This window comes from Carcharhinus amblyrhynchos, chromosome 8, assembly GCF_965287045.1.
Source record: "Carcharhinus amblyrhynchos chromosome 8, sCarAmb.v2.hapA, whole genome shotgun sequence".
NCBI lineage: Eukaryota > Metazoa > Chordata > Chondrichthyes > Carcharhiniformes > Carcharhinidae > Carcharhinus > Carcharhinus amblyrhynchos.
This window is the reverse complement of record NC_137331.1, coordinates 6,228,342-6,251,449: the sequence shown is the minus strand read 5'-3', so window position 1 is coordinate 6,251,449 and position 23,108 is coordinate 6,228,342. Positions and strand designations below refer to the sequence as shown.

General features: G+C 45.4%; 2 protein-coding genes across 2 annotated transcripts in view; one reads left to right on the top strand and one right to left on the bottom strand.

Annotated features, from left to right (window-relative positions):
- LOC145346415 (collectin-10-like) overlaps nucleotides 1-23,108 on the bottom strand; it is a 139,978-nt gene that overhangs the window by 77,662 nt on the left and 39,208 nt on the right. The gene's annotated exons all lie outside the window — the stretch shown is intronic.
- LOC145346943 (tumor necrosis factor receptor superfamily member 11B-like) lies at nucleotides 769-21,406 on the top strand. Its single transcript, XM_080194820.1, has 4 exons — nucleotides 769-870; nucleotides 10,964-11,366; nucleotides 18,030-18,245; nucleotides 20,618-21,406. The coding sequence occupies exons 1-4, from the start codon at nucleotides 841-843 to the stop codon at nucleotides 20,950-20,952; spliced, it is 984 nt and encodes a 327-aa protein (XP_080050946.1). The 5' UTR covers nucleotides 769-840; the 3' UTR covers nucleotides 20,953-21,406.

Genomic DNA, 23,108 nt, shown 5'->3' with positions numbered 1-23,108 from the left:
CTCCTCCTGATGATGTTTCCCTTCTCCTCCTGATGATGTTTCCCTTCCATTAACCAGACTGCCAAAAGAATTCCCATATAGAAAAAAAAAGTTCTTGGGGTGGAATTCTCCCAACTGAGACTAAGTCTGCAGGCGGAATGGGGAGCCTTTACTGCTGCAGAGGCCAATGGGAAACCGTGCCACATCTCCTGAGCTTTGACCTTAAGAATTATGCATCTGGAAGCGTCATTTTCCATGGGGAGCAGCCTTGGTTGTGTGTGACCCGTCATCAAATCTAGATATCATACTGAAAAGGCAATCCAACATCACTGAGCTGCTGTTGAAGGAAGAAGATTGGTCTCCAGGAACACTCTGAGGCTGGAAGATGGGGAGGAAACCCACGCCGACATGAGGAGAATGTGCAAACTCCACACAGACCGAGCCGGGAATCGAACCCAGGACCCTGGAGCTGTGAAGCAGCAGTGCTAACCACTGTGCTACCATACGGTAACAATTAAACAAATCTAAACATTTTTACTTATTTCCTATTTAGGCTCAGATCTCAAATCTCACATTCTAAAGTAACTGACATTAGTGTTTTAATCATTTTTGTTCAAATTTCTCATTTACCTTTTTTTATAAGCTTGAGTTGAATGCAACATTAGATCAGTCTTATGTTATTCTGTAAAATAAGTCCTAAAATCCAAAGCAAAAAGAGTGGTAAATCTAATTTACTTTTTTTTGTAGTTCTGTCATAACGGTTGGCATGAATTCAACTGTTTGGACTATATAAAAGGAGAAGTTTTCAGAAACGGTTCCCATTCACAGTGAAATTGCTTTCAACTGTTCGTTCACTGCACAATGATTCAAATTTCTCTCTGCAATTTCATGGTAAGAACTACAAACACTGTGGTAATATATTTTATGAGTAATGATTGTCCTTAAATAGTTTCAGTTATTACGTTGGTGAATGTGTGAATGTGTGGTGGCTGGAAAGCAGGATGAAAACATTAACATTGAGACTGGATCTGCCGTCACTTGTGCACAATACAGTCAAAGTAATCTTCAAACCGATATTGGCAAAAATGTCCTTACTCGAATACTAGTCAAAATTGTACAAATCTGTTGGAAAGTGTAGAGTCAAAATTGATGGCAATCAGAATGCAGTTCAATGTTTGGTTGGATGTCTTTGCTTATCAAAGGGACGAGCTTTGATGGGTCAGATGGACTTTCCTTATTGCTGATGCTTGGCAGTGTTTTCCAGTGTTGCAGCCGGTTAACGCATTGGTCCTCTTTACCAGTTCGCTCCACCTTCATCAATTGTCTGACCAGAAACAATGTTGTGTGTTCTATTTGTATTTTAGCGGAGTGAGTCTTTGCTCTCATTTAGTGTTGACAGAGTGGAAGTCGCAAAATCCGTCAAGACAGCGCCGAGCAATGGATTGTGCCCATTGAACTGCTGTACAAAAATTACAAGCCCAATATACAATTCTTGCTATTCATTAGTGTGAAGTTTAGCCACTGAAGTGGTCAAAAGGACCTTTGACAGTAACAGTCAAATTTCTTTTACCACTACTCTTCTCACTAATCCTTTTCTCAGATTGACAGAGGCCCTCTTGTCCTTATATTCCAACCACATAAGCTCCACATTAACCAACAGATCTATCGCAATCTACAATATAATCACATCACCAAGCATATCTTCTTTTTTCTTTCCTCGCTGCTTTCCAAAGGGATTATCCCTGCCAAGGTACCTTTGTCCCTGCTGCCACCAGCTCTGTTTTTTGCTGCCCTTGTTCTGACACCTTCATATGCAACATCTGGCCGTTTATCTCCTCCGAAATCTGTGTTGAGGATATTTAAGACTACACCAAAGTTTGGCAGTGATTTATTTGTGTTTGCTCCAATCTAGTATACGTTATTCATTGGACACGGTGATCTTGCCTCTACACTGGAGGATCAAATCACAATCACTTTGCCAAACACGTAATCTGACCACAAATGTAACCCAGATTGCCCTTTAGTTCACCACTTAAAATACCCATACCTATCCATCACGGAAATCCTATGCTGTTGCAAATCAAGGCAAGCACAAGATCATCAACTTAATTGGACATTGTGCCCAATGCCCATTTTCATAGAATCATAGTACCCTACAGTGCAGAAAGAGGTCCTTCGGCCCATCGAGTCTGCACTGACCACAATCCCATCCAGGCCCTACCCCCATATCCCTACATATTTCACCTGCTAATCCCTCCAACCTATGCATCCTAGTACACTTAGGGGCAATTTTAGCACGGCCAATCAACGTAACCCACACATCTTTGGACAGTGGGAGGAAACCTGAGGAAACCCACGCAGACACGAGGAGAATGTGCAAACTCCACACAGACAGTGACCCGAGCCGGGAATCGAACCCAGGTCCCTGGAGCTGTGAAGCAGCAGCGCTAACCACTGTGCTACCGTGCCGCCCGTAAGGCTAATGAATTTAGTGCCCGTATTCTGGCCTTGGTCACACAATCACTTACTGGAACTCCTTTGAAAATCCAAATACATTATGCTGCTACATTAGCTTTTTCTACCTCGCTATTGTTTCACCAAATAATTCAATACTGTTGGTCAAGGATCACCTTTGCGTGCCCTCCTGTCATTTCACCACATTCCTTTTTCATAGGTTTCATCCCCTCACTAAGATGTTTCAATTATGTTTTTAAAAAGTTACTCCAATCTTACAGCCAATGTGCAGAGCGGACAAGACAAGCCCTTAGTCCATCTCCTCAAAAAACAATTCAAATTGAATCCAATTCATGGTCCCCACAAGCGAACCCTACAGTGCAGAAAGAGGCCCTTTGGCCCATCAAGTCTGCACCGAACACAATCCCACCCAGGCCCTACCCCCATATCCCTACACATTATACCCACTAATCCCTCTAACCGACACATCCCTGGATACTAAGGGGCAATTTCTTAGCATGGCCAATCAACCTAACCCGCACATCTTTGGACTGTGGGAGGAAACCGGAGCACCCGGAGGAAACCCACGCAGACACAAGGAGAATGTGCAAACTCCACACAGACAATGACCCGAGCCAGAAATCGAACCCAGGACCCTGGAGCTGTGAAGCAGCAGTGCTAACCACTGTGCTATCATCAATGCAGGTTTTAGCTATTTAACTTGTGAGACGAGAGTGTTAACGACGCCTTTAACCTCTTTCTGTCCATCAAAAACTGAGTGGCGGCAGAGTTAACATCAAAGCAGTGGATTTACCACCTCATTTTCTATCCATCACCTTATTCCCTTCAGCGTTCTCCTAGGTGTCTGAGGACTGCCCTTTGAAACAAGTGAGGGCCTTACTAATCTAATCAGAGCCTTATGATGCATGGGATAACAGGAGAGATTTTAATGGTTTCCTGGACAGACAGGATCACATTATCCATTTTGGTCTTTCCTTTCTTTCTGTTGTCTTTGCTGCTTTAGGCTGAAGTTCTCCGACCTCTCCCGTAACAGGGATTCTCCGGCACCGCTGCAATGAATGGAGATTTTGCTGAGCGCCAAATTTTCCATTCTCACTGGCAGCAGTTGTGGGCCACATGACACTGGAAAACTCAGGCCTTAGTTTTTTAAGCGTTCGCTATTTCATTAGATTTGATGAATCAGTTTCCACTGCAATATGTTTTACATCCTGTGTTACCAATCCAACAGCTCCCGTCGTTACATTAAGTTTACTTAATCCCTCAATATGATGCAATTCCCTTTTGTCCCTGGTGGTAAATGCCAATCAAAGAGAAGATTGCAGCCAACTTTCCTGTAACATGGGATAGGGTTCTATTGTGGTGAGGGGGAAAAAGAAGATTAATGAAGAAGGAAAGCAGAAATAACTGAGATGACGAAGGATTGTGGACAGTTGGGTTAAACGGAGGCTGGTCTTGTGGACAAAAAGGGATCATGGAAACCTGAGGGAAACACAGTAAGAAGTCCGACAACACCAGGTTTAAGTCCAACCGATTTATTTGATAGTAAACCCACAAGCTTTCGGGGTTAGTCCCTTCGTCTCCATTCACCTGACGAAGGGACTAACCCCGAAAGCTAGTGAGTTTACTATCAAATAAATCGGTTGGACTTAAACCTGGTGTTGTCGGACGTCTTGCTGTGTTTACCCCAGTCCAACGCCAGCATCTCCACATCACAACCTGAGGGAAACCAGAGTTTCCTCAGTGCTGCGGAATGGGACATTTTACCATTTCAGGCATCCAAGGCAGAAACTGGGAAACAATTGGTCTTTTTTTAATTCATTTGTGGGAGATTGGCATTGCTGGCCGGCCAGCATTTATTGCCCATCCCTAGTTGCCCTTGGAGGGCAGTTGAGACTCAACCACATTGCTGTGGCTCTGGAGTCACATGTAGGCCAGACCAGGTAAGGACGGCAGATTTCCCTTCCCTAAGGGACATCAGTGAACCAGATGGGTTTTTCCGACAATGTTTTTGTGGTCATCGGTGGATTCTTAATTCCGGATTTTTTTAATTGAAATCCAATTCCACCATCTGTCGTGGTGGGATTTGAACCCCAATCCTCAGAACATTAGCTGAGTTTCCAGACTAGTGATAATTCAACTAGGCCTTGACGTCCCCCTAAGGGAGGCAAACAAAATGCTTGTTTGCCTGGCGTACAATGAGTGCACAGCGTACTGATTCAGCGGCGGGATGGTCTGTGCCCAATCTGATCAGGTGTCGGACTCCTATCTTATGGCCTCTTCTTAAGGCCTAATTCTTGTTTAAAGATCTCACCCCAAAATTAGTCCCTTGCCTTTCTCGGGAGTCCCTCAGCAACCTCCAAATAAGATTTCTGGGTCAATCTGACCGGGGAGTCACCCCAAACACACGTAATTCTGTCCTCACCCCATCATCCACAGATATCCTTTGGGGGAGGTCATTGGGGGGCGTGACATGTTGGTCAGGGGTGGCGGAACATGAGGAGAGAAACTCCGGAACCCCCAGTGGGAGCAGAATTCTGGAAGGTTCTGACAGGCTCAGGACGAATGACCGCTCTCCTCCCACCCTCCTCTTAGTCTGAATTCTGACCTCTCTCTGAGCTCAACATTTGCAACTCCAAGACATAACCTGATGAGCGGTAACACATTTCACAGAGACTTATTTGAATTCTTTTTTATGGGAACATAATCCAGCTGCTTGTATTACTTTTGCACAGAGGTTCCAAAGAAAGAAGCGAATTTAGCTGCAGGACAAGAGCAGAAGTAGTCCTGTTTAGTTGAAAGTGAATCAGAAAATGGGAGGGGACGGGGGGGGGGGAATTGTTATAGAAAAGCGGTTACACCTTTTGAGGAAGAATAACAAGGAACTAAATGATTAAAACTTCTGCACAAAGACCAATGAAAGAATGAACCACTGTTTAAAAAGAGTGTGCATACATTCAATTTGTATACTTAGATTTCCCCGTAGTGAAGTTTTATTACGTTATATATTCTCAAGGACAGTTTCCTGTTGTGTACGAGCCAGAGGTATATGTTAACAGGGAGCTATGTGCTAAAAGAAAGATTGTAGTGTTTGTTGGCACAGGGAGCCGTAGCTAAATGAAGTTTGGGGGTAAATGAAACAACTTGTCACGTTTTGTAAATATTGAGCTGGATTTTGCAATGAATTATTGGTGTGCGCTGTCACTACCCCTCTGAACCTTCCCAGCAGTTCAGGATGTCAGGCATGTGCAGATTAGCAGAAATGTTGAAGCTGCTGTCTGTCACTCGGTGCTCTTTTACGTCCTCACCTTCTCACTCATCAAGGCCTCAAGCTCTCCTTCCAGAAACAACGGCGTACGTCTTTCTACCGTATTAGCGCAGCGCACGTTGCGATCTCCTCTACACTGAGGGGGGCAAGATTGGATGGCTGCAGTACCTTAGTTCAGTCCAGAAGTGTGACCACAGGCCTATGGCATCCTGTCATTTTAATTCTCTCCTCTGCTCCCAATCTGACCTCTCTAACCTTGGAATCCTGGGTTGCTCCAATGTAGGCTGGAGAAACAGCACCCCATATTTTAATTAGGCACTTTACAGCCTTCCAGATTCAACATCATAACCTCTTTCACATTATAACCTCTTCCCTCATTTTGTTTCCTTCCTCTTTGCTGGCTTTGTTTATACCTCTCTTGCTTTTCTCCTTTTGACCACTTTTAGACAGAGGATGTTTGCCATTCACATCTCATTGAGGAACACCTTTTGTCTCTTTACTTGTCCCATTACCACGCTCCTTGGCCTTCCACCAAGGACCCTTTTGCTATTTCACTTGCCTTCCACCCGATCGAGACCTTCCTTTTCACGCCTAGTCCCGCCCTCCCTCTTTCATTGAAAAACTATTCCAGCCAGAATCCTGGGATTCTCCAGTCCCGCTGCAGTGAATGGAGATTTTGCTAAAGTGCCAAATTCTCCGTTCTCGCTGACAGCGGTGGTGGGGAGAACAAGATTGAACAAGAACTGGTCTACAACTCAAATGTTTCTCCGTTTTGATGAAACAGTGCCTACCTGGAGTGTTAAATTGGAACTACCAGCTTGAACCTTTACAAAATGTTTATGCGCAGAAGCACTGTCTCATAGAGATCATAGAAACCCTACAGTGCAGAAAGAGGCCATTCGGCCCATTGAGTCTGTACCGACCACAATCCCACCCAGGCCCTACCCTCATATCCCTACATATTTACCCACTAATCCCTCTAACCTACCCATCCCTGGACACTAAGGGGCAATTTTAGCATGGCCAATCAACCTAACCTGCACATCTTTGGACTGTGGGAGGAAACCGGAGCACCCGGAAGAAACCCACGCAGACACCAGGAGAACGTGCAAACTCCACATAGACAGTGACCCGAGCCGGGAATCGAACCCAGGTCCCTGGAGCTGTGAAGCAGCAGCGTTAACCACCGTGCTGCCAAGCTCCATCTATGGGCATTAAAACCACTCTGCGGAAAGTATGTGAGGCCAATCCATTTGGCGCTCCTGTGTGGAGTTAACTAGTTATTGGACATTGTTAGTCTTTGAGGATATAGCTGCACTGCCATCTTTAGTGAACCAGTCATGCCATGGTCACACATGAGTGAGGGTTCAATGGAGCTGCAGGGTGGGAGGGGTTGCTGGCTAATGGGTGTTGGAGGGTTAGAATACAAGGACATAAGAAATAGAAGCAGGAGTAGGCCACCAAGCCTTTCAACCTTTCCCCACCATTCAATGCGATCATGGTCTCAGCTTCTTTTCTGTGCCATTTCCCGACTGCTCTCCATTCTTTGATCTATTGAATGTTTATCCAACTCCACTTTAAATCCTTTGAATGATCCAACCTCCGCTACCCTTCGGGCGAGAAAATTCACTCCCTCTGTGTGAAGAAGTTTCTCCACAGCTCAGTTTTAAGCGACTGGCCCTTTATCTTGTAGCTATGCCTTCTTGTCCAAGACTCTCCCACTAGCGAAAACATTTCAACATCGACTCTGTCAAGCCCTTTCAGGACCTTATATGTTTGAATAAAGTCACCCCTCGCTCTTCTAAATTCCAAGGAATACAGACCCAGGCTGTTTGGTCTGACTTGATAGGACAACTTTCTCATCTCAGGAATTAACCTGGTGAACCTCCTTCAGACTGTCTCCAACGCCACTATTTCCTTTTCAAGGTAAGGGGGCCACAATTGTACGCAGTGTTCCAGGTGAGGCCTCGCTAACACCCTGTACAATTGCAACAAAACCTCCCTATTTTTAAACTCCAACCTTTCGGCAATGAAGGCCGAAATGTTATTTGGCTTCTCAAATATCTGTTGGATCTGCTTGCCAGTTTTTTTGTGGTTCATATGCTAGAACACCGTGATCCACTGTACATCCCTCACCTGCAGTCTGTCTCCATTTAGATAATAATTTGCCTTTTGATTCCACTTACCAAAGCGCATGACCTCAGATTTTCCCACATTAAACTCCACTGACAGGTTTTCGCCCAGTCATCTAATCTATCCATATCCTGTTGCAGAAGCAGAATCACAATATTCTCATCACAACCTGCCCTTCCACCTATCCTTGTACCATTGACAGATTTGGAAACATTACATTCTGTTCCTCCTCAGGTCATTAATGTAAATAGTGAACAACTGTGAGCCAAGAACTGAACCCTGTGGTACTCCAACTGTTGCAACTTGCCACTCTGAAAAGGATCCATTTATTCAGAGCCTCTTTATTCCAACTCTCTGTTTTCTACGTAACAGTTAATACACTTCCCCCAATTCCATTGGCTTTACTTCATGCACCGGCCTCTTACGCAGCACTTTGTCAAATGCCTTTTGGAAACCTAAACACACAACATCTACAGGTTCCCCTCTAACTACTCTCTCCTTTAGATCCTCAAAGAATTTGAACAAATTTGTCAAAACATGTTTTACCTTTCATAAAACCATGTTGACCAGGTTTGATTATATTCAGCTTTCCAAAATGATTAACTATTTCCTCTTTGACTATTGGCTCCAGCATCTTGCTAATAGTAGATGTTAAACTAACTGTCCTATGGGTCCCTGCCTTCTGCTTTTCTCCCTTTTTGAACAGGAGCGGCTATTTTCCAATCTTCTGGTACCCTCCTGGAGTTTAGTGAGTTACAAAAAATTTCTCCCGATCTCGGCAGTCATTTTCAATAAAATCCTTGTGTGCAGTTCATCGAGTCCTAGCGACTTGTCCACCTCTAGTTCCTTGTGCTCTGTCCCTGGCGATTGGGATATTTGTAAGTTCTATCATGTTATTTGAAATCAACCCGTCCGATATCTTAGAGATATTTGCAATGTCTTCCACAGTGAAGACTGATGCAAAAAATATATTTAATATATCTGCCGTTTCGTTGTTTGCTGTTATCTATTTACCAGCCTCATTCAGTTGAGGTCCCACATTTACCTTCGGTTGGAAGAAAGGGAAGGATGGGTTTTCAGTAGGCCATGCTCCCTCATGATGTCAGGTGCCATGATCAGGCGCTGAGTGTCTTTGAATAAGGGATCCTCTGAGAACAGGGTTCCCAACCAGCCCCCTCCACCCAAAAAAATGCCTGCCACCTCCAAACTCATCTTGATGGAGGGCATCAAATTCCACCCATTGTTTCAACACACTCTAAAGACTTTATCAATCATAGGGGATTTTCTGGCCGGGTGCAACCACAATACTGGAAAGTCCGAGGTCAGCGGACCTTTAGGTTGTTTATTGATGTCTCCTTTTTACATCCACAGGTGATTCGGTCCGCCTTGTTGGCCAACAAGGTACGTACATGCGGTGGGTCGTGCGAGGGTTGCTCTTGGATGTTGCTTCAAGAGTTGCCTAGTGCTTCACGTCCATTAGTGTACACTTAAACTGGACCAATTGACGGGCAACACGACAGCTCAGTGACTATCACTGTTTGCTGTGCAGTTACAGGGACCCGGGTCGGATCTCCGGCTTGGATCAATGTCTGTGGGAGTTGGCACATTCTCCCCATGCTTGCGTGGGTTTTCTCCAGGTGCTCCAGTTTCCTCCCACACCCCAAAAGCGTGCTTTTTAAGCTGACTGGTGTCAATAAATTGTCCCTGAATTGGATCTCCCTTAATCTGGCGCACGTATAATTCCCTAAATTTGCACCCCCCTTTACTGCGGAGACTAGAGGTAGACAAGAACGTTGATGATCAATGAAGGACTTGCATAAGGCACTCACTGAGTGTTAAAATGGGCGGCGCGGGCTTGTAGGGCCAAAGGGCCTGCTTCCTGTGCTGTGCTGTTCTTTGTTCCGTCAAATTTTCTGTCCTGTCTGTTATGATTTCCGAGGCAAATGGGAGGCATCTGCCCCACATTTCATGTGACACCATAGCTCTCATCATATGCATGCTCCTCATTATGCACAGATACACATCAGAATCATGAGCCATAGGATTAGCAGATAGCCATCACCCTTACCAAAATGTGCCCAAACCACTCAGCACCCGAAGGGAGCCCACACCACAAATACGCCATTTTTAGCACCGACAGTATCGAAAATTTGAATGTTGTGCAATTAAAATTTTCAGCCCCAACTATAGTCTAATTAAGGTTGTATATAATTACAAAATAACCTCTTCAAATGTATTTCCCTGTGTTTCGTTTGCATTTTCTGTGCCTTGTTAATCCCCTGAATCTTTACCCCATTTAGCCTCTTATTTTCGGAGGATGTACGTGGCTTCCCTTATTTCTGCTACCAAAATGTACCATCTCGCACTTAACCACATTAGAACCACATCATCATAGAATCCCTCCAGTGTAGAGGGAGACCACCTGCCTCATCGAGTTTACACTGACTCGTCAGAACAGAATCCCACCCAGGGCCTCCCCCCACCCTCTATCCCTGTAACAAGCCCATTTAGCATGGCCAATTCACCAAACCTACACACCTTTGGACTGTGAAAGGAAACCCATGCAGACACGGGGAGACTGTGCAGACCCCACACCGTCATCTGAGGCCACAGTTGAACCTGGGTCCCTGGCGCTGTGAGGCAGCAGTGCTAACCACCGTGCCGCCATTATTTGTCATCTACATGCCTATATTCTGTGTGTTTATAAGCATCTTGTATTACATTGATATTTATGAGCACTGAGATATTTTAGAAATGTTTCTTTTGTGTTTTCAAATTGAAGCCTAACTGTTGAGAGTTATCAAATGAGATTATTTGTTGAGAGCTCCTGATATATCAGACATAGTTCAGGGCACTTAATACCAGAAGGGGGGAATAGTTCAATAATTTGCTGGTGTAATAGCTTCCCAGTCTTATCTGAAGCAGAATTCAATAACGTCATAAACATGCTGGAACTCATTTTCAATCCATACTAATTTTCGCCTTTCTTTGAGGTTGGATATTTCCACAGGCAACAGCACACGGTCTTGTAAAACAGCCAATATCTCAACATGCAAGTATTATCGGCACGTTAATGTAGTGGAACTTACAGCTCTGTGTTTTACTTTTCAGCTTCTCACTATTTCCTTTATATCAGTCCCGCTGGTATCGCAGCGGTATCGTCACACGAAGCTGGAATCCTTCACTGCCCCTACGTACCAGCACTGGGATGATCGATCTTCTCAGTATCACACATGTGAGAAGTGCCCTCCTGGTACTTACAGGAAGACTCACTGCAATGCAGAGAAGAGAACTGAGTGTGCACCTTGCCCTGACTCACACTATACCGAATACTGGAACTACCTGGGTGAATGCCAGTATTGCAATGTGTTTTGCAAAGAGTATCAATACATTAAACATGAATGCAACAGCACTCACAACCGTATCTGCGAATGCATCGAAGGTCACTACTATGAATTTGAGTTTTGTCTGAAGCACTATGAGTGTCCACCAGGATTTGGCGTGGAGACGCTGGGTAAGCAGGGTTAATGTTTGGGTTTATGCTCTGTGAAGTATTCAATATCTTAGCTTTTTTTATGGCTGGTTTAAATGTATTTTAACATCAATCTTCATTTTAAATTGTTGCCACTCACCTGGGTTAAGAATAGTAGTCACGCAAGTCTCACTGGCCACGAACAAGGTTAAACTTTGACCGAGGAGCAGATGGTGAGCTGTCCTTTGCAAGTTACTATCTCCTCTCCCCCTCCTCTATGCTCTCCCTATAGTGCCACCCACTCAACCAAAACATTCTTGACAAATCATTGGCCAATGCTGTTTGTACAGGCGCAATCTTAACTGAATGGATCCACACACAAATGGAAGGAGATGGACAGAAATGCAGGAGGACTAAAGCCCTGGTTCTCCGATTCTCTTCTGGCTGTAGGGTGGTGAGGGATGAAATTAACTGTCCTCATTCCTGGAGGAAGGGAAGAAGAGATCTGAAACAGACTTGACTGGGATTTACAGAAGCTGTGGGCAACAGGACACTGGTGCTCAGGAGCTGAATTCAACACCCAGAAAAAGCCTTAAGGACCTCATTGGGTCAGCAAAGATGAATGGTCTTCCACCTTCACTCTGACTTCCCTGCGCAGCTCTCCCCCTTGACATGCCTTGCATTTCCATAAGCCTTTTTACTCCAAGCACCTCTCCTACCTCCCTCTGGGCAGATTACATTCACACTCATCCACTGTCTTCTCATTGTCCCCACAGTCACGTTCCACAACTGTTCTCATTCCATCTTTTCCACATATTCCACTTCTTACACACGTAACTCTTCGATTTCTCTCATCGCATGCGAAGAGAGCACGTAACTCCAAGGGGAGACAGAGAACCAGAGGTGGACCTGACTGAACTGGAGGAGGATGGCCTGGATGTTGTCAGGGTGGCACACACAACTGGGCATCAATGCTGGAACAGAAAGAAATCCCACCACACCAGTTTAAAGTCCAAACAAGTGTATTTGTAGCAAAAGCCGCAAGCTTTCGGGACAGCCTGTCCCTTCGTCAGGTGGCTGGGAGTTCAAACTGGTATTGTGGGATTTCTTTCTGTTTTACCCCCAGTCCAACGCCGGCATCGCCACATCATCAATGCTGGAGACATGGGGGTGACCCAGGGACCCAGTGACAGCACTTCATGATACACTTGCCTCTCTGTAGTTACTCACGTTGAATCAACGTCACCACTGATTGAAATAGGAGCCTTTCTCAAACTCAACATTATCTCATGTCTTTTATCCCCTACAAGTTCATCAAGCTTAAAAGAGGAAATGATGGGGGAACTAACCTAAGGAATCCTCAGAGGAGGGTAAGCACTCCATCATTCAGTTAGAGAGGGCAGATAGGATTACTGTCAAAGGAAGATTTTCTAATTGAAGAGACAACAGCATGAGTAAGCTCACCAGCACTTGGTATTTTGAGGCAATAGCAACCACACAAATAAAGAGGAGACCTGGGAAAGCCGCTCTCCATGTGTGCCCTCCACCAGTGCAGAGACCCACACATTGACGGGCCCTGAATTACAGATAGAAAGATTGTCACATGATGAGGAATACATCACAGGAGAGTTGGAAGAGGAGCTGGAGACAGGAGCAGCAACGGAGAGTCTCCATCGGAGAGTACAGGACATTCCAAGATCTGTTTACCTGGATGCAGATCAGGGGTCAAATATGAGAAGGCAAGTTAGAGAGTAGCAATGGAAACATTCTGTCGCAATTATGGAGAGAGGTTGGAGGAGTCCATCTCCAGCATCAACCCCGGAGATGAGGGGGTTGGACTATGAAGAGAGACTAAATAGACTGGGTCTGTACTCGTTGGAGTTTAGAAGGATGAGGGGGGAATCTTATAGAGACGTATAAGATAATGAAAGGGATGGATAGGGTAGAGGTAGAGAGATTCTTCCCGCACAGAAAGGACAACAGGACTAGAGGGCACAGCCTCAAGATAAGGGGGGGTGCAGTTTAGAACGGAGTTGAGGAGGAACTTCTTCACTTAAAGGGTGGTGAAGCTCTGGAATTCTCTGCCCATTGAAGTGGTGGAGGCTGCCTCGCTAAATATATTTAAGACACGGGTAAATAGGTTTTTGGTAGGCAAGGGAATTAAGGGTTATGGGGAGAAAGTGGGAAAGTGGAACTGATCCACTTCAGATCAGCCATGATCTTATTGAATGGCGGGGCAGGCTCGAAGGGCTAGATGGCCTACTCCTGCTCCTACTTCTCATGTTATGTTCTTATCAATGCCATGAGGTCTCAAGCATTTGTGCTGATGCTCACCTTGATGGGAAGAATGGCCACCTGCATGGAGAATCTGACTTGGTGGGCTACTGAGTGTGTACTGGTCCAGATCAATGGTCAGCATACTCTGGCTGCCATCTCTCACAGGATGGGGCAAAGCCTCCTGTTGTTGGTTCGGTGCCTCACTGACGTGCAGCCAAGTGCTCTCCAGTTCTTGGCTAGCAGGGAAGTGCAGAACGAGCTTGAGAGGGTGATGATGAAAGGACTCCTCGCCAGGCAATTCCCACTTCTCATCCCTTTCCTACAGGCAGATCCACAAACGTTGCCATCTGCCCGGGAAGAACAGGTCCAACTCTGCACAAATGTAGCTGAGGTGCGCTCACTAGTCCAAAACCCAGAGGACATGTTCCACGGGTGTGTAATATTGGAGAGGAGTGGACCCAGCAGCCTGCCCTCAGTTCGGCTGAAGCCACAGAGATCACAGTGCGTAGGATTAAGAGGAAGCAGAGGAGGAAGACTTAAGGTGAAAACTCACTGCTTGAATCTCTGTGGGTTGACAGGACCATTTCTGTGTCTGACTCTCTGACTGTGTGCTCTTAATCAAAGGCTCTGTGTGAAATTAACTGAATTAGCAGTTTAACCACCTCAGGAACTCCTTAATTACTTACCTGACAGGTCCAAGGCTATAGAATGCTACCCCAGGGAAAGCCAGAGTGGATCGTTTGGCTCAGCACCAATTCCTCGAACACTCCTACGCTGTTTTCCGCTAAGCCACTCTCCAACAGCCTGGGAACATTCTTGTAACAGTTGCACCAAATATTTGCAGAAAGTATTTTACTGTTTGCAATCCTTGGCATTTTGCATCACTTTTGTGTCAATTACATTTTTGTGTGATTGAAATAATAAGCCTTTCCTGTCAGTCTGAACGCTGTAATAGACAACGCGGTTAACTTGATGCACATTGAAACGTGGGGACCCAATTTTACCTTCAAATTGTGCTCGTTTTTAGGTGCGAGAACTTGGTAAAGTCAGGGGTGAGGCGAGTAGGGCGATCTGCGCCCGCCGCCGCGCCAGTCCCCCCTTTACCAAGGCCCAAAAATGGCCACGATCGGGAACATGCCCAAAACGGGCAGGACGGCTATTTAAATGCATTCGCATATATTTAAATGGACTTAATGGGCTGCACGCCCAACCTTACCAGGACTTCCCCCCTACCCCCTCACCACCGCATTCGCCAATCCAGATTCGGCGCGAAACGGACACGCTCCGGAATAGTCTGATCCGGGTGCTCCAGTTAGTGAGGGGGTTAAGTGCCAAGCAACCGATGGCCCTCTACATGAGATCAGGGCGGTGTGGGGAGAAGGTGCGTCCGACCCCTCTCTGCTCGAGATCGGTGTGGGGAGAAGGGGGGGAGGAAGGCTGGTCTTCTGTCACTCTGCCTGAGATCGTTGAGGGGGGAAACGGGTGGGTCCGCGGATACTCTGCCGGTGATTAGTGAGGGGGAAGATGGGGTCCGCTGCCACTCTGCCTGAGATCGGCGGGGTGGCGGGAAGGGGGGGGGAGGAGCCCCTAATTGGTCTGGGTGGCAAGGAGGTAGGAGGATAAGGGGGTCAGTAATGTGGTGGGGATAGGGCAATGCCAGGGGGAGGCATTACCCAGCCCCCGGGAGTGACGTGGCGGGGGAGCCGCATTCTATCCTTTTCCTTCTGCACATGCGCAGTTGGAGGCGCTGATCGGAGCTGCAGGATTTCGGGCTCATCGCAGGCTCGTGCATCGCGATTCGGAATCGCTGATATTTCTTTTCCGGCAGAGTGCATACGGGGGCGCCTGAGAATGGGTCTAAAGGGCGGATCTGAGACACTCCCAGTTTCAAGTCCGCCTAGCGCTTAAGAGTCAAAATGGTAAAATAGGGCCCACCAGAAAATGTTCGAAATGCACATCAGGCCAGTCAGTAACTGGCAAGAGAAATGGCAGCCTTAGCAGGTACAACCCTTCACCAGAACTGAAAACTACAAGGGAGGCAAATGTTCTCCTACCTCTGGGAAAGAAAAGAAAACTTTTCCTGTTACAAAGAGGAGTTGGTCTGAAGACCTCCTTGTAGAAAATCGCCAGAAATTGCAACAAATTATGGGGTATGCAAATGGCAGGCACAGTTAAAAGGTAAGGCACGCAGGTGTAGGGCAAATAAAAATAGCCCCTTGACAGATGCAACCAACACGTCTTTGTGAAACTCAAAAATGGGAGAGATGCTTCGTTACCTGTATTTTAACTTTTAACCTGTATTTTAACAAATACTTTCAAGAGAAACGTGCAGGCCAGCAAGAGACATCAGTGTTTGGGTTTATGAAGTCTAGGCCATGAATTGAGATAAGATGAAGCACAGCTTTTTCCTGGAAAATTGACTAATTCACATACTTGAAAATTACTGGAGAAAGCCAATTAAGGTCAGCTTTCTGGTTGGATTCAAGCCACAGTTTAAACAAAGCCCAAATACAAAAGGGTACTGCCCTTTCAAAAGAAACTCCATGGAATGATGTGATCTCTGATACAGTAAACCAAGCCCGTTCCCTGAGGAAGGTGTAAACAATTATAGACTTTGGAGAGCTTTACAGGAAGAGTGGTTGACCAGCCAGCAATACAATGGAGGGACTGAGATCTCAAGGAGAGAACCTAATGTATAAGCAGGAAAAGAGTCCACAATCATTGGGTGATTTCATGACCAGAGTTAGATACTGCTGATGTATTTACTTCTTGACAGTACGTTATTGAGCATTCTGATGCTATATATCAGTGAAGCAGAGACATTCACTGGGAGCAGTAACAAAACAGCTTTTTTATTTGTCTTCTCGACCCATTCAATCTGTGATCATTTTCTGTAACCGTTTTCATTTTCCTGTAATCACTTCAGGTCTGTGCCCATTTTAAGTTTGTCATCGTAGTCAAATACAGTAACCTCATCAAGTATAACAACCTCTGAGCGAGCCATCAATTTGTCCTCTCATAATCTGTAGAACAGATTATGGGCGGCTCGGTAGCGCAGTGGTTAGCACTGCTGCTTCACAGCTCCAGGGAGCTGGGTTTGGTTCCCAGCTCGGGTCACTGTGTGGATTTTGCACATTCTCCTCGTGTCTGCGTGGGTTTGCTCCAGGTGCTCTGGTTTCCTCCCACGGTCCAAAGATGTGCGGGTCAGGTTGATTGGCCGTGCTAAGAAATTGCCCCTTAGTGTCCAGGGATGCGTAGTTTAGAAGGATTAGTGGGTATAATATGGAGGTAGGGCCTGGGTGGGATTGTGTTCGGTGCAGACTCAATGGGCCGAAGGGCCTCTTTCTGCACTGTAGGGTTCTATGATTCTATGAACAAAAACAACGGAAGGAAATGTGTGAGAGTCTTATATAAAGTAAAAGACTACGAAATGGGGAAAATTGGAAAGGAACAAAACAGAGAAAGAGAGAAACACCATACTTACAGAAGGTGGAAAATGGAAATAGAGTAATGTTAGAAACATGGAGCAGGATGGTTAGCTTCAAAGCAGACAATGCTTCCAGAGCTTCATTTTGATGAGGGATATTCACATGGAATATTTACCAACGTCTCAATACATTTTCCATTATTAATTCTACCGATAATTAATTTATTCCAAGATAAAAACATTTCCTTTCTGAACTTCCATTGTACTGAAATGAAAATTCATTGCTTTGTCTTTTATACATTTTGATCCACATGAGCTCCCTTCCATCCTCTTTCATCCCACTTCATCAGCATATCCTTCTATTCCTTTTTCCCTCGTGTAGTTCACCCAGCTTCTCTGTAAATGCATAAATGTGATTCATATCGGCCACTTGTGGTCGCAAGTTCCACATTCCAACCACTCAAGTAAAAGAAATCCCACAGAATTGGTCATTAGGTTTATTCAACGATAAAAATATTGCCAGGATTAATTGATACTATGAATATGGGATTTCATAATGAGGGGATTGCCAGCACTGGACAGAAGTCTCACAACACCAGGTTAAAGTCCAACAGGTCTACCTGGTACCACGAGCTTTCGGAACGCCGCCCCTCCATCAGGTGAATCTACTTTCAGCCGGCCATTTGCAATGTTGGTGGTAGCCATGATGTGGAGATGCCGGTGTTGGGCTGGGGTGGGCACAGTGAGTAGTCTCACAACACCAGGTTAACGTCCAACATGTTTGTTTGATAGCGTGAGCTTTCGGAGCGCTGCCCCTTCACCAGGTGAGTCACCCGCTCGCCTGATGAAGGAGCAGTGCTCCGAAAGCTCGTGCTACCAAATAAACCTGTCGGACTTTAACTGGCATTGTGAGACTTCTTACTGTGGGATTTAAGACAGTCAGTTATTGAAGAAATTATGGTCTTTCTCCATATATTTATGACTTTCCCTTGTCTTTTCAGGAACACCATATACCAACACTGTGTGCATGAAGTGTCCAAAGGGCTTCTTCTCAAACAATAGCTCTGCCGACCAACCCTGTCAAAAGCACACAAATTGCACCGCATTTGGCTTGAAACAAGTCCTCCAAGGAAACGCATTTCATGATAATGTGTGCCAGCCATGTCATAACAAAGATGCATCAGGCTTAGCGTGTTCTGACCCACCAATAAAGAAAGGTAAATATTTGTCTCCATGGGCATTTATAAAATGGCACTTAATAATAATTCAATTTCTGGGTCATTTCATGATTTGAGCCATTGACAACTATTTTAAAAGCTTTCAAAACACACTTGTTGGCACATTTAACTACAATGGGAAATATGACATAACAAGATATCCACTTAATTTAAAACTAACAGAGAATATGTGGCACAGCCAACGACATTGAATAAATTTGCTAGTCCTCTATGACACAAAATACTAACAGGAGATGCAAGTTACGTGATCATGAATTTTGATGTTCTAACAGAAGAGATTGGAAAGTTACACTTGTGCTAGGATGAGATTCCAAACTGGACGTGCAAATTTTGTTTGATTATGGAGAAGAAGAAGTGTATTTTACATTTCATAGAATCCCTCCACTGCAGAAGGAGGCCATGCAGCCCATCAAGATTGCACTGACCACAATCCTACCGAGGCCCTATTCCCATACATTTACCCTAGTTAATCCCCCTGACGCTAAGGGTCAATTTAGCATGGACAATCAACGTAACCCGTACATCGTTGGGACTGTGGGAGGAAACTGGAGCACCCAGAGGAAAACCACACAGACACGGGGAGAATGTGCAAGCTCCACACAGACAGTGACCCAAGCTGGGAATTGAACCCAGGTCCCTAGCGCTATGAGGCAGCATTGCTAACCACTGTGCCACTCACCCCTTTGTTTTTAAACATACATAAAGGATAATGTCTAGAGCTGTGGTTGCCAACTTTCATGTGGCATGGCATACTCTATACCATAAGAAGAAATTGAGTAACAACTCTCTGAACTGCCCTCTATTTGATATTTAAAGCGTAATATTTTGAAACAGTCACCAGCAGGAACGTTGACTGTTTCTCTCCACCGATGCTATCTGATTGTCTGAGCTTTTCCAGCATTTTTTTCTTCTTATGTCAGATTTCCAGCATTTTGCTTTTGTATTAGTATTTTGAGTACTATTACCTCACAAGTATGGGGAAATAGCAGTAACAAAATTAAAAAAGAAAGAGGAGAAAGCTGAACTGCAGGACAGAAATCTCAGCATAATGCCAATCTCGTTTCTAGGCATCAGCTAGACATTACTATAGATACAACTTATTGGCATGCTTTCAATATTGTGATTTTCGGAGCAGCACGTACTTTTTGTTTTATCTCTCCCTGTTTTTCTTGCCTATCCCATTTTGAGTTTTTGCTTTTGGTGTGGGCGCGTGGGGGGGGGGGGTGGTGCCTTTGTCTTCAGCCCCAAGTACCAATGGTCACATGCACAGGCCTGACCAATGGTAAAAAAAGTCTAAACCGTGCATGTGTGGCTAAATCCCAGCAGCACATGCGCAAGAGGCCTCAGGTCTGTCAGCTCCTGACCACAAAGGTTAATTTTAATTTAATTGCATAATTTTTTAGAAAATCATTTTGAAACTTTTTTTTGTGGTTCATTTGGCGGTGGGGGGGGGGTGGGGGATGGGGTGTTCTTCATGGCACACGAGTGTACCACTGCACCACTGGTGCGCCTTGAAGCCCTGGTCTAGGCAGCCTCAAGCCCAGTTTTTAACCTGTGGCTATTAATTCTTGAACGAGCGTCCACCCAACCGATCTCCCCCCACGGAGTCGATGTTAATTTCTCTCCCTCGTTCTGGACGCTAAGGCACAGAATCACCACAGTCCAGATGACCACAAGCCACTCTCTCCTTTGAATGGGAGAGCTGGCTGGTGGTGACCTAACCTGAGGATCACCACACTTCGGGGCAAGGTTGAGGAGGCGGGCCTTCACTGTAATTTCATTGCAGTGTTAATGTGAAATCACTTGTGACAATAATAAATAAACTTTAAACTTTCATGAATAAACAGGAGTTGAACTTATACTGTTGGCATCTGCGTTACAAATGAGCCATCCAGCCAACTGAGCTAATTGACACCATATGGATATGCCGGCGTTGGACTGGGGTAAACACAGTTAAAAAGTCTGACAACACCAGGTTTAAGGCTTAAACCTGCTGTTGTCAGACTTTTTACTAATTGACACCCCCAGTGCTTGAACTCAATGGGTTATCTTACTGATTATAGTCACTTCATTCCCATTTGACATCATTTTCTCCAGGCCCATTATCAAGTTGATCAATGCTTCCTGCCTTTGACCTTTCTAGTCAGCCAAACTGAGTAGAAAATTCTTGGCCTGATAATGACTCTGTGGGAGCGATGACATTTTAATGAGAAATTCCTCTTAAATCTAATGTCAGCAGAAGTTGCACAGCTGGAACGGTAAAGTTCCAAACCCAACCTTGAGGGGTAGAAATCTCAAATATGAAATTGATTGATAACCTTACCCTTACTGAGTTTTCTTATTCTCCTTAGAAATTGCACTCTGCGACCAGGCGATCTTCAAATTTATCGCTCGCCAGAAACTGACGTCTGAACAGCTGAGAATATTACTGGAGAATTTACCTGGCAAGAAAACAGGCACACGACATTTGGGTGGGGCTGAGAGGACAAGTGCGGGTCACGCTCAAACCTTCCATCTCCTGAAGCAATGGAAAATCGAGAACATCCAACTGGACACCGTGAAAGGCTTAATGCGCGGCCTGAAGGAAGCCAACATTCGCAATGTTTACAAAAAACTCTTGCGCAAGCTTCAGATAAACAGAGGAGGTATGGGCTCAATCGCACGGGAGACTGGAAGCAGAGCATGACAGGAGACCATCAGATTTGGCCAATGCTGCATTTAAACCACCTGAGAAACATACTATATGCTTGAGTCGGCATTAAAATTGAATTCTGATTGCCCTGAAGACTGGTGTCAGATCTCCGAATCCAAAAACAAAACCTGTGAACCTTTGCTTGACTTCATTCACACAAAATTCGTAATCTTAGATCAACAACAGATGATTGGTAGATTTTTTGCAAAACAAATGCCTTTTAGAACACTTCGACATATTTATATTTGCTCAAAACAATGGCCGAGATTCTCCCAAAAGTTCCCAACATATGGAAAAATGGGAGTAACTCCCGCCGTTTTTTTCCGCATAATTTCCAGAATGAATCTCCCACACTCTGTGCATCATATAGTGCCCGAGCATGATTCCCTCTGGGGGCAGGGCCTATTCCCACCTGAGAAGCCGGCAGCACAGCACTGAGCGTGCCACTGCGCATGCACTGATCTGTCAGTGTGGAAATCGGCGCAAGTGGCGCTACGTTGCCGACCTCTCGATCGCTGGTCAGTCACACCACCTCCCATCACTGGCCTATGACTAACCCACCCCCCGCCCCCCCAATCGCTGGTCTTCTGGACCTCCCGGGTCAGGACCTATGTCCACGCTACCGGCCAGTCCCGATCTCCCCAACACCACCCCCCGCCCGCCAGCTCTGGTCTCTGCCCCCAACCCCACAAGCCGCCCGACTCCCCACTCTCCCAATGATCAGTCCTGATCTGCCCCGGCGGCCCTAACCCCCTCCCCCCCCCACCACCCGGTTAGTGGGGTATATAGGGGGTATTATGGGGATGGGACCTGGGTTGAGTTGCTCTTTCGGAGAATCAGTACAGGCTTGATAGGATGAATGGCCTCCTTCTGCACTGTAGGGATTCTATGAAAGTGCCTATAATTAGCATAAATGGACACAAAAGTGTGTGTTTCTTTGCATTTCAGCACATCGAGGCCCCAAACTTCAATGGCGTATTGAAGCCAACAACCCTCAATGTCATTGGTCCATGTAGCTATCTTTATAAGCAGAATTGCCCAATTAGTGTCCAAAGTCACTTTTTTTTTAATTGGAGTAACTTTCTGGTTATACAATAATATTAGTATGTGTTAAAAATTAAATGCTGTGTGCACCAAATCCGCACTTTTCAGATTCAGTTCAATAGCAACAGCAGCAAAATCCTCAGGTTTGGCCAGAAATCAAGGAAAAGCTTATTTTGGATTAAACATTATTAACTCTATAACTGGAACAAACAGGACATTATTTTACAGATGGTGGAGTTCCCATCCTTCCTGATAAAGGTTTGATGCGGAACACTGCCTCCCCAACGTCTGCTTCGAGGAGGGTGAATTGGCTGGAGGCAGCAATTCCTCCCATTTCACCTCTGAAGTGCTGCCAACCAACCTGATCAGCCAACTCTACCTTGCCAGCAGCAGCAACAACGGATCCGTGAACTCAGGCTGCCAGCCTCAAAATCCCTTCCTTAAAGTTACAAAACCAGAGTGGACAGGGCAAGTCCTTAATCCGTCTCCTTGCTAGCTCCAAAAACCAATTCAAAATTCAAATTGAATCCAATTCACGGTCCCCCACAAGAGAGAGAGAGAGAGAGAGAGACAAGATCCAAGTCGACAAGAAAAGACATCGCAACTGATCTTGGATTTGATCTGACGCTGGATCTGGGGGGTCCTTAAAGAGGTCAACAGTTGGACACTTGAGGTCCTCAGTTGAAGGTGACAGGAAGGTCAACCCGGAGATTTTCCTGGTGCCCCACCCATCTGCAAACTAGACACTGGGGGCCCATTAAATGTGGCAGCCACTGTTCAACTTTTGAAAGGGGAAGCATCCTCATTATGATGAATGTTCCAGCATCATTTATGGTCAAATAAAGAAGCTTGACTAAATATATTAACTTGAATGATTTGCAGTGCCCAGAATAGTATTATTCTGAGTCATGTAGCTCAGCAAGATATGAGTTAATATCTGGTCTGAGCGAGAGTAACTGATTTCACCTGGGGAAAGTGCGCAAGTTCATAAGACATAGGAGCAGAATTAGGCCATTCAGCTCATCGAGTCCGCTCTGTCATTCGATCATGGCAGATAGGCCCCTCGTTGTTCACCAATTTGACAACAATCTCACTGTGACTTAACC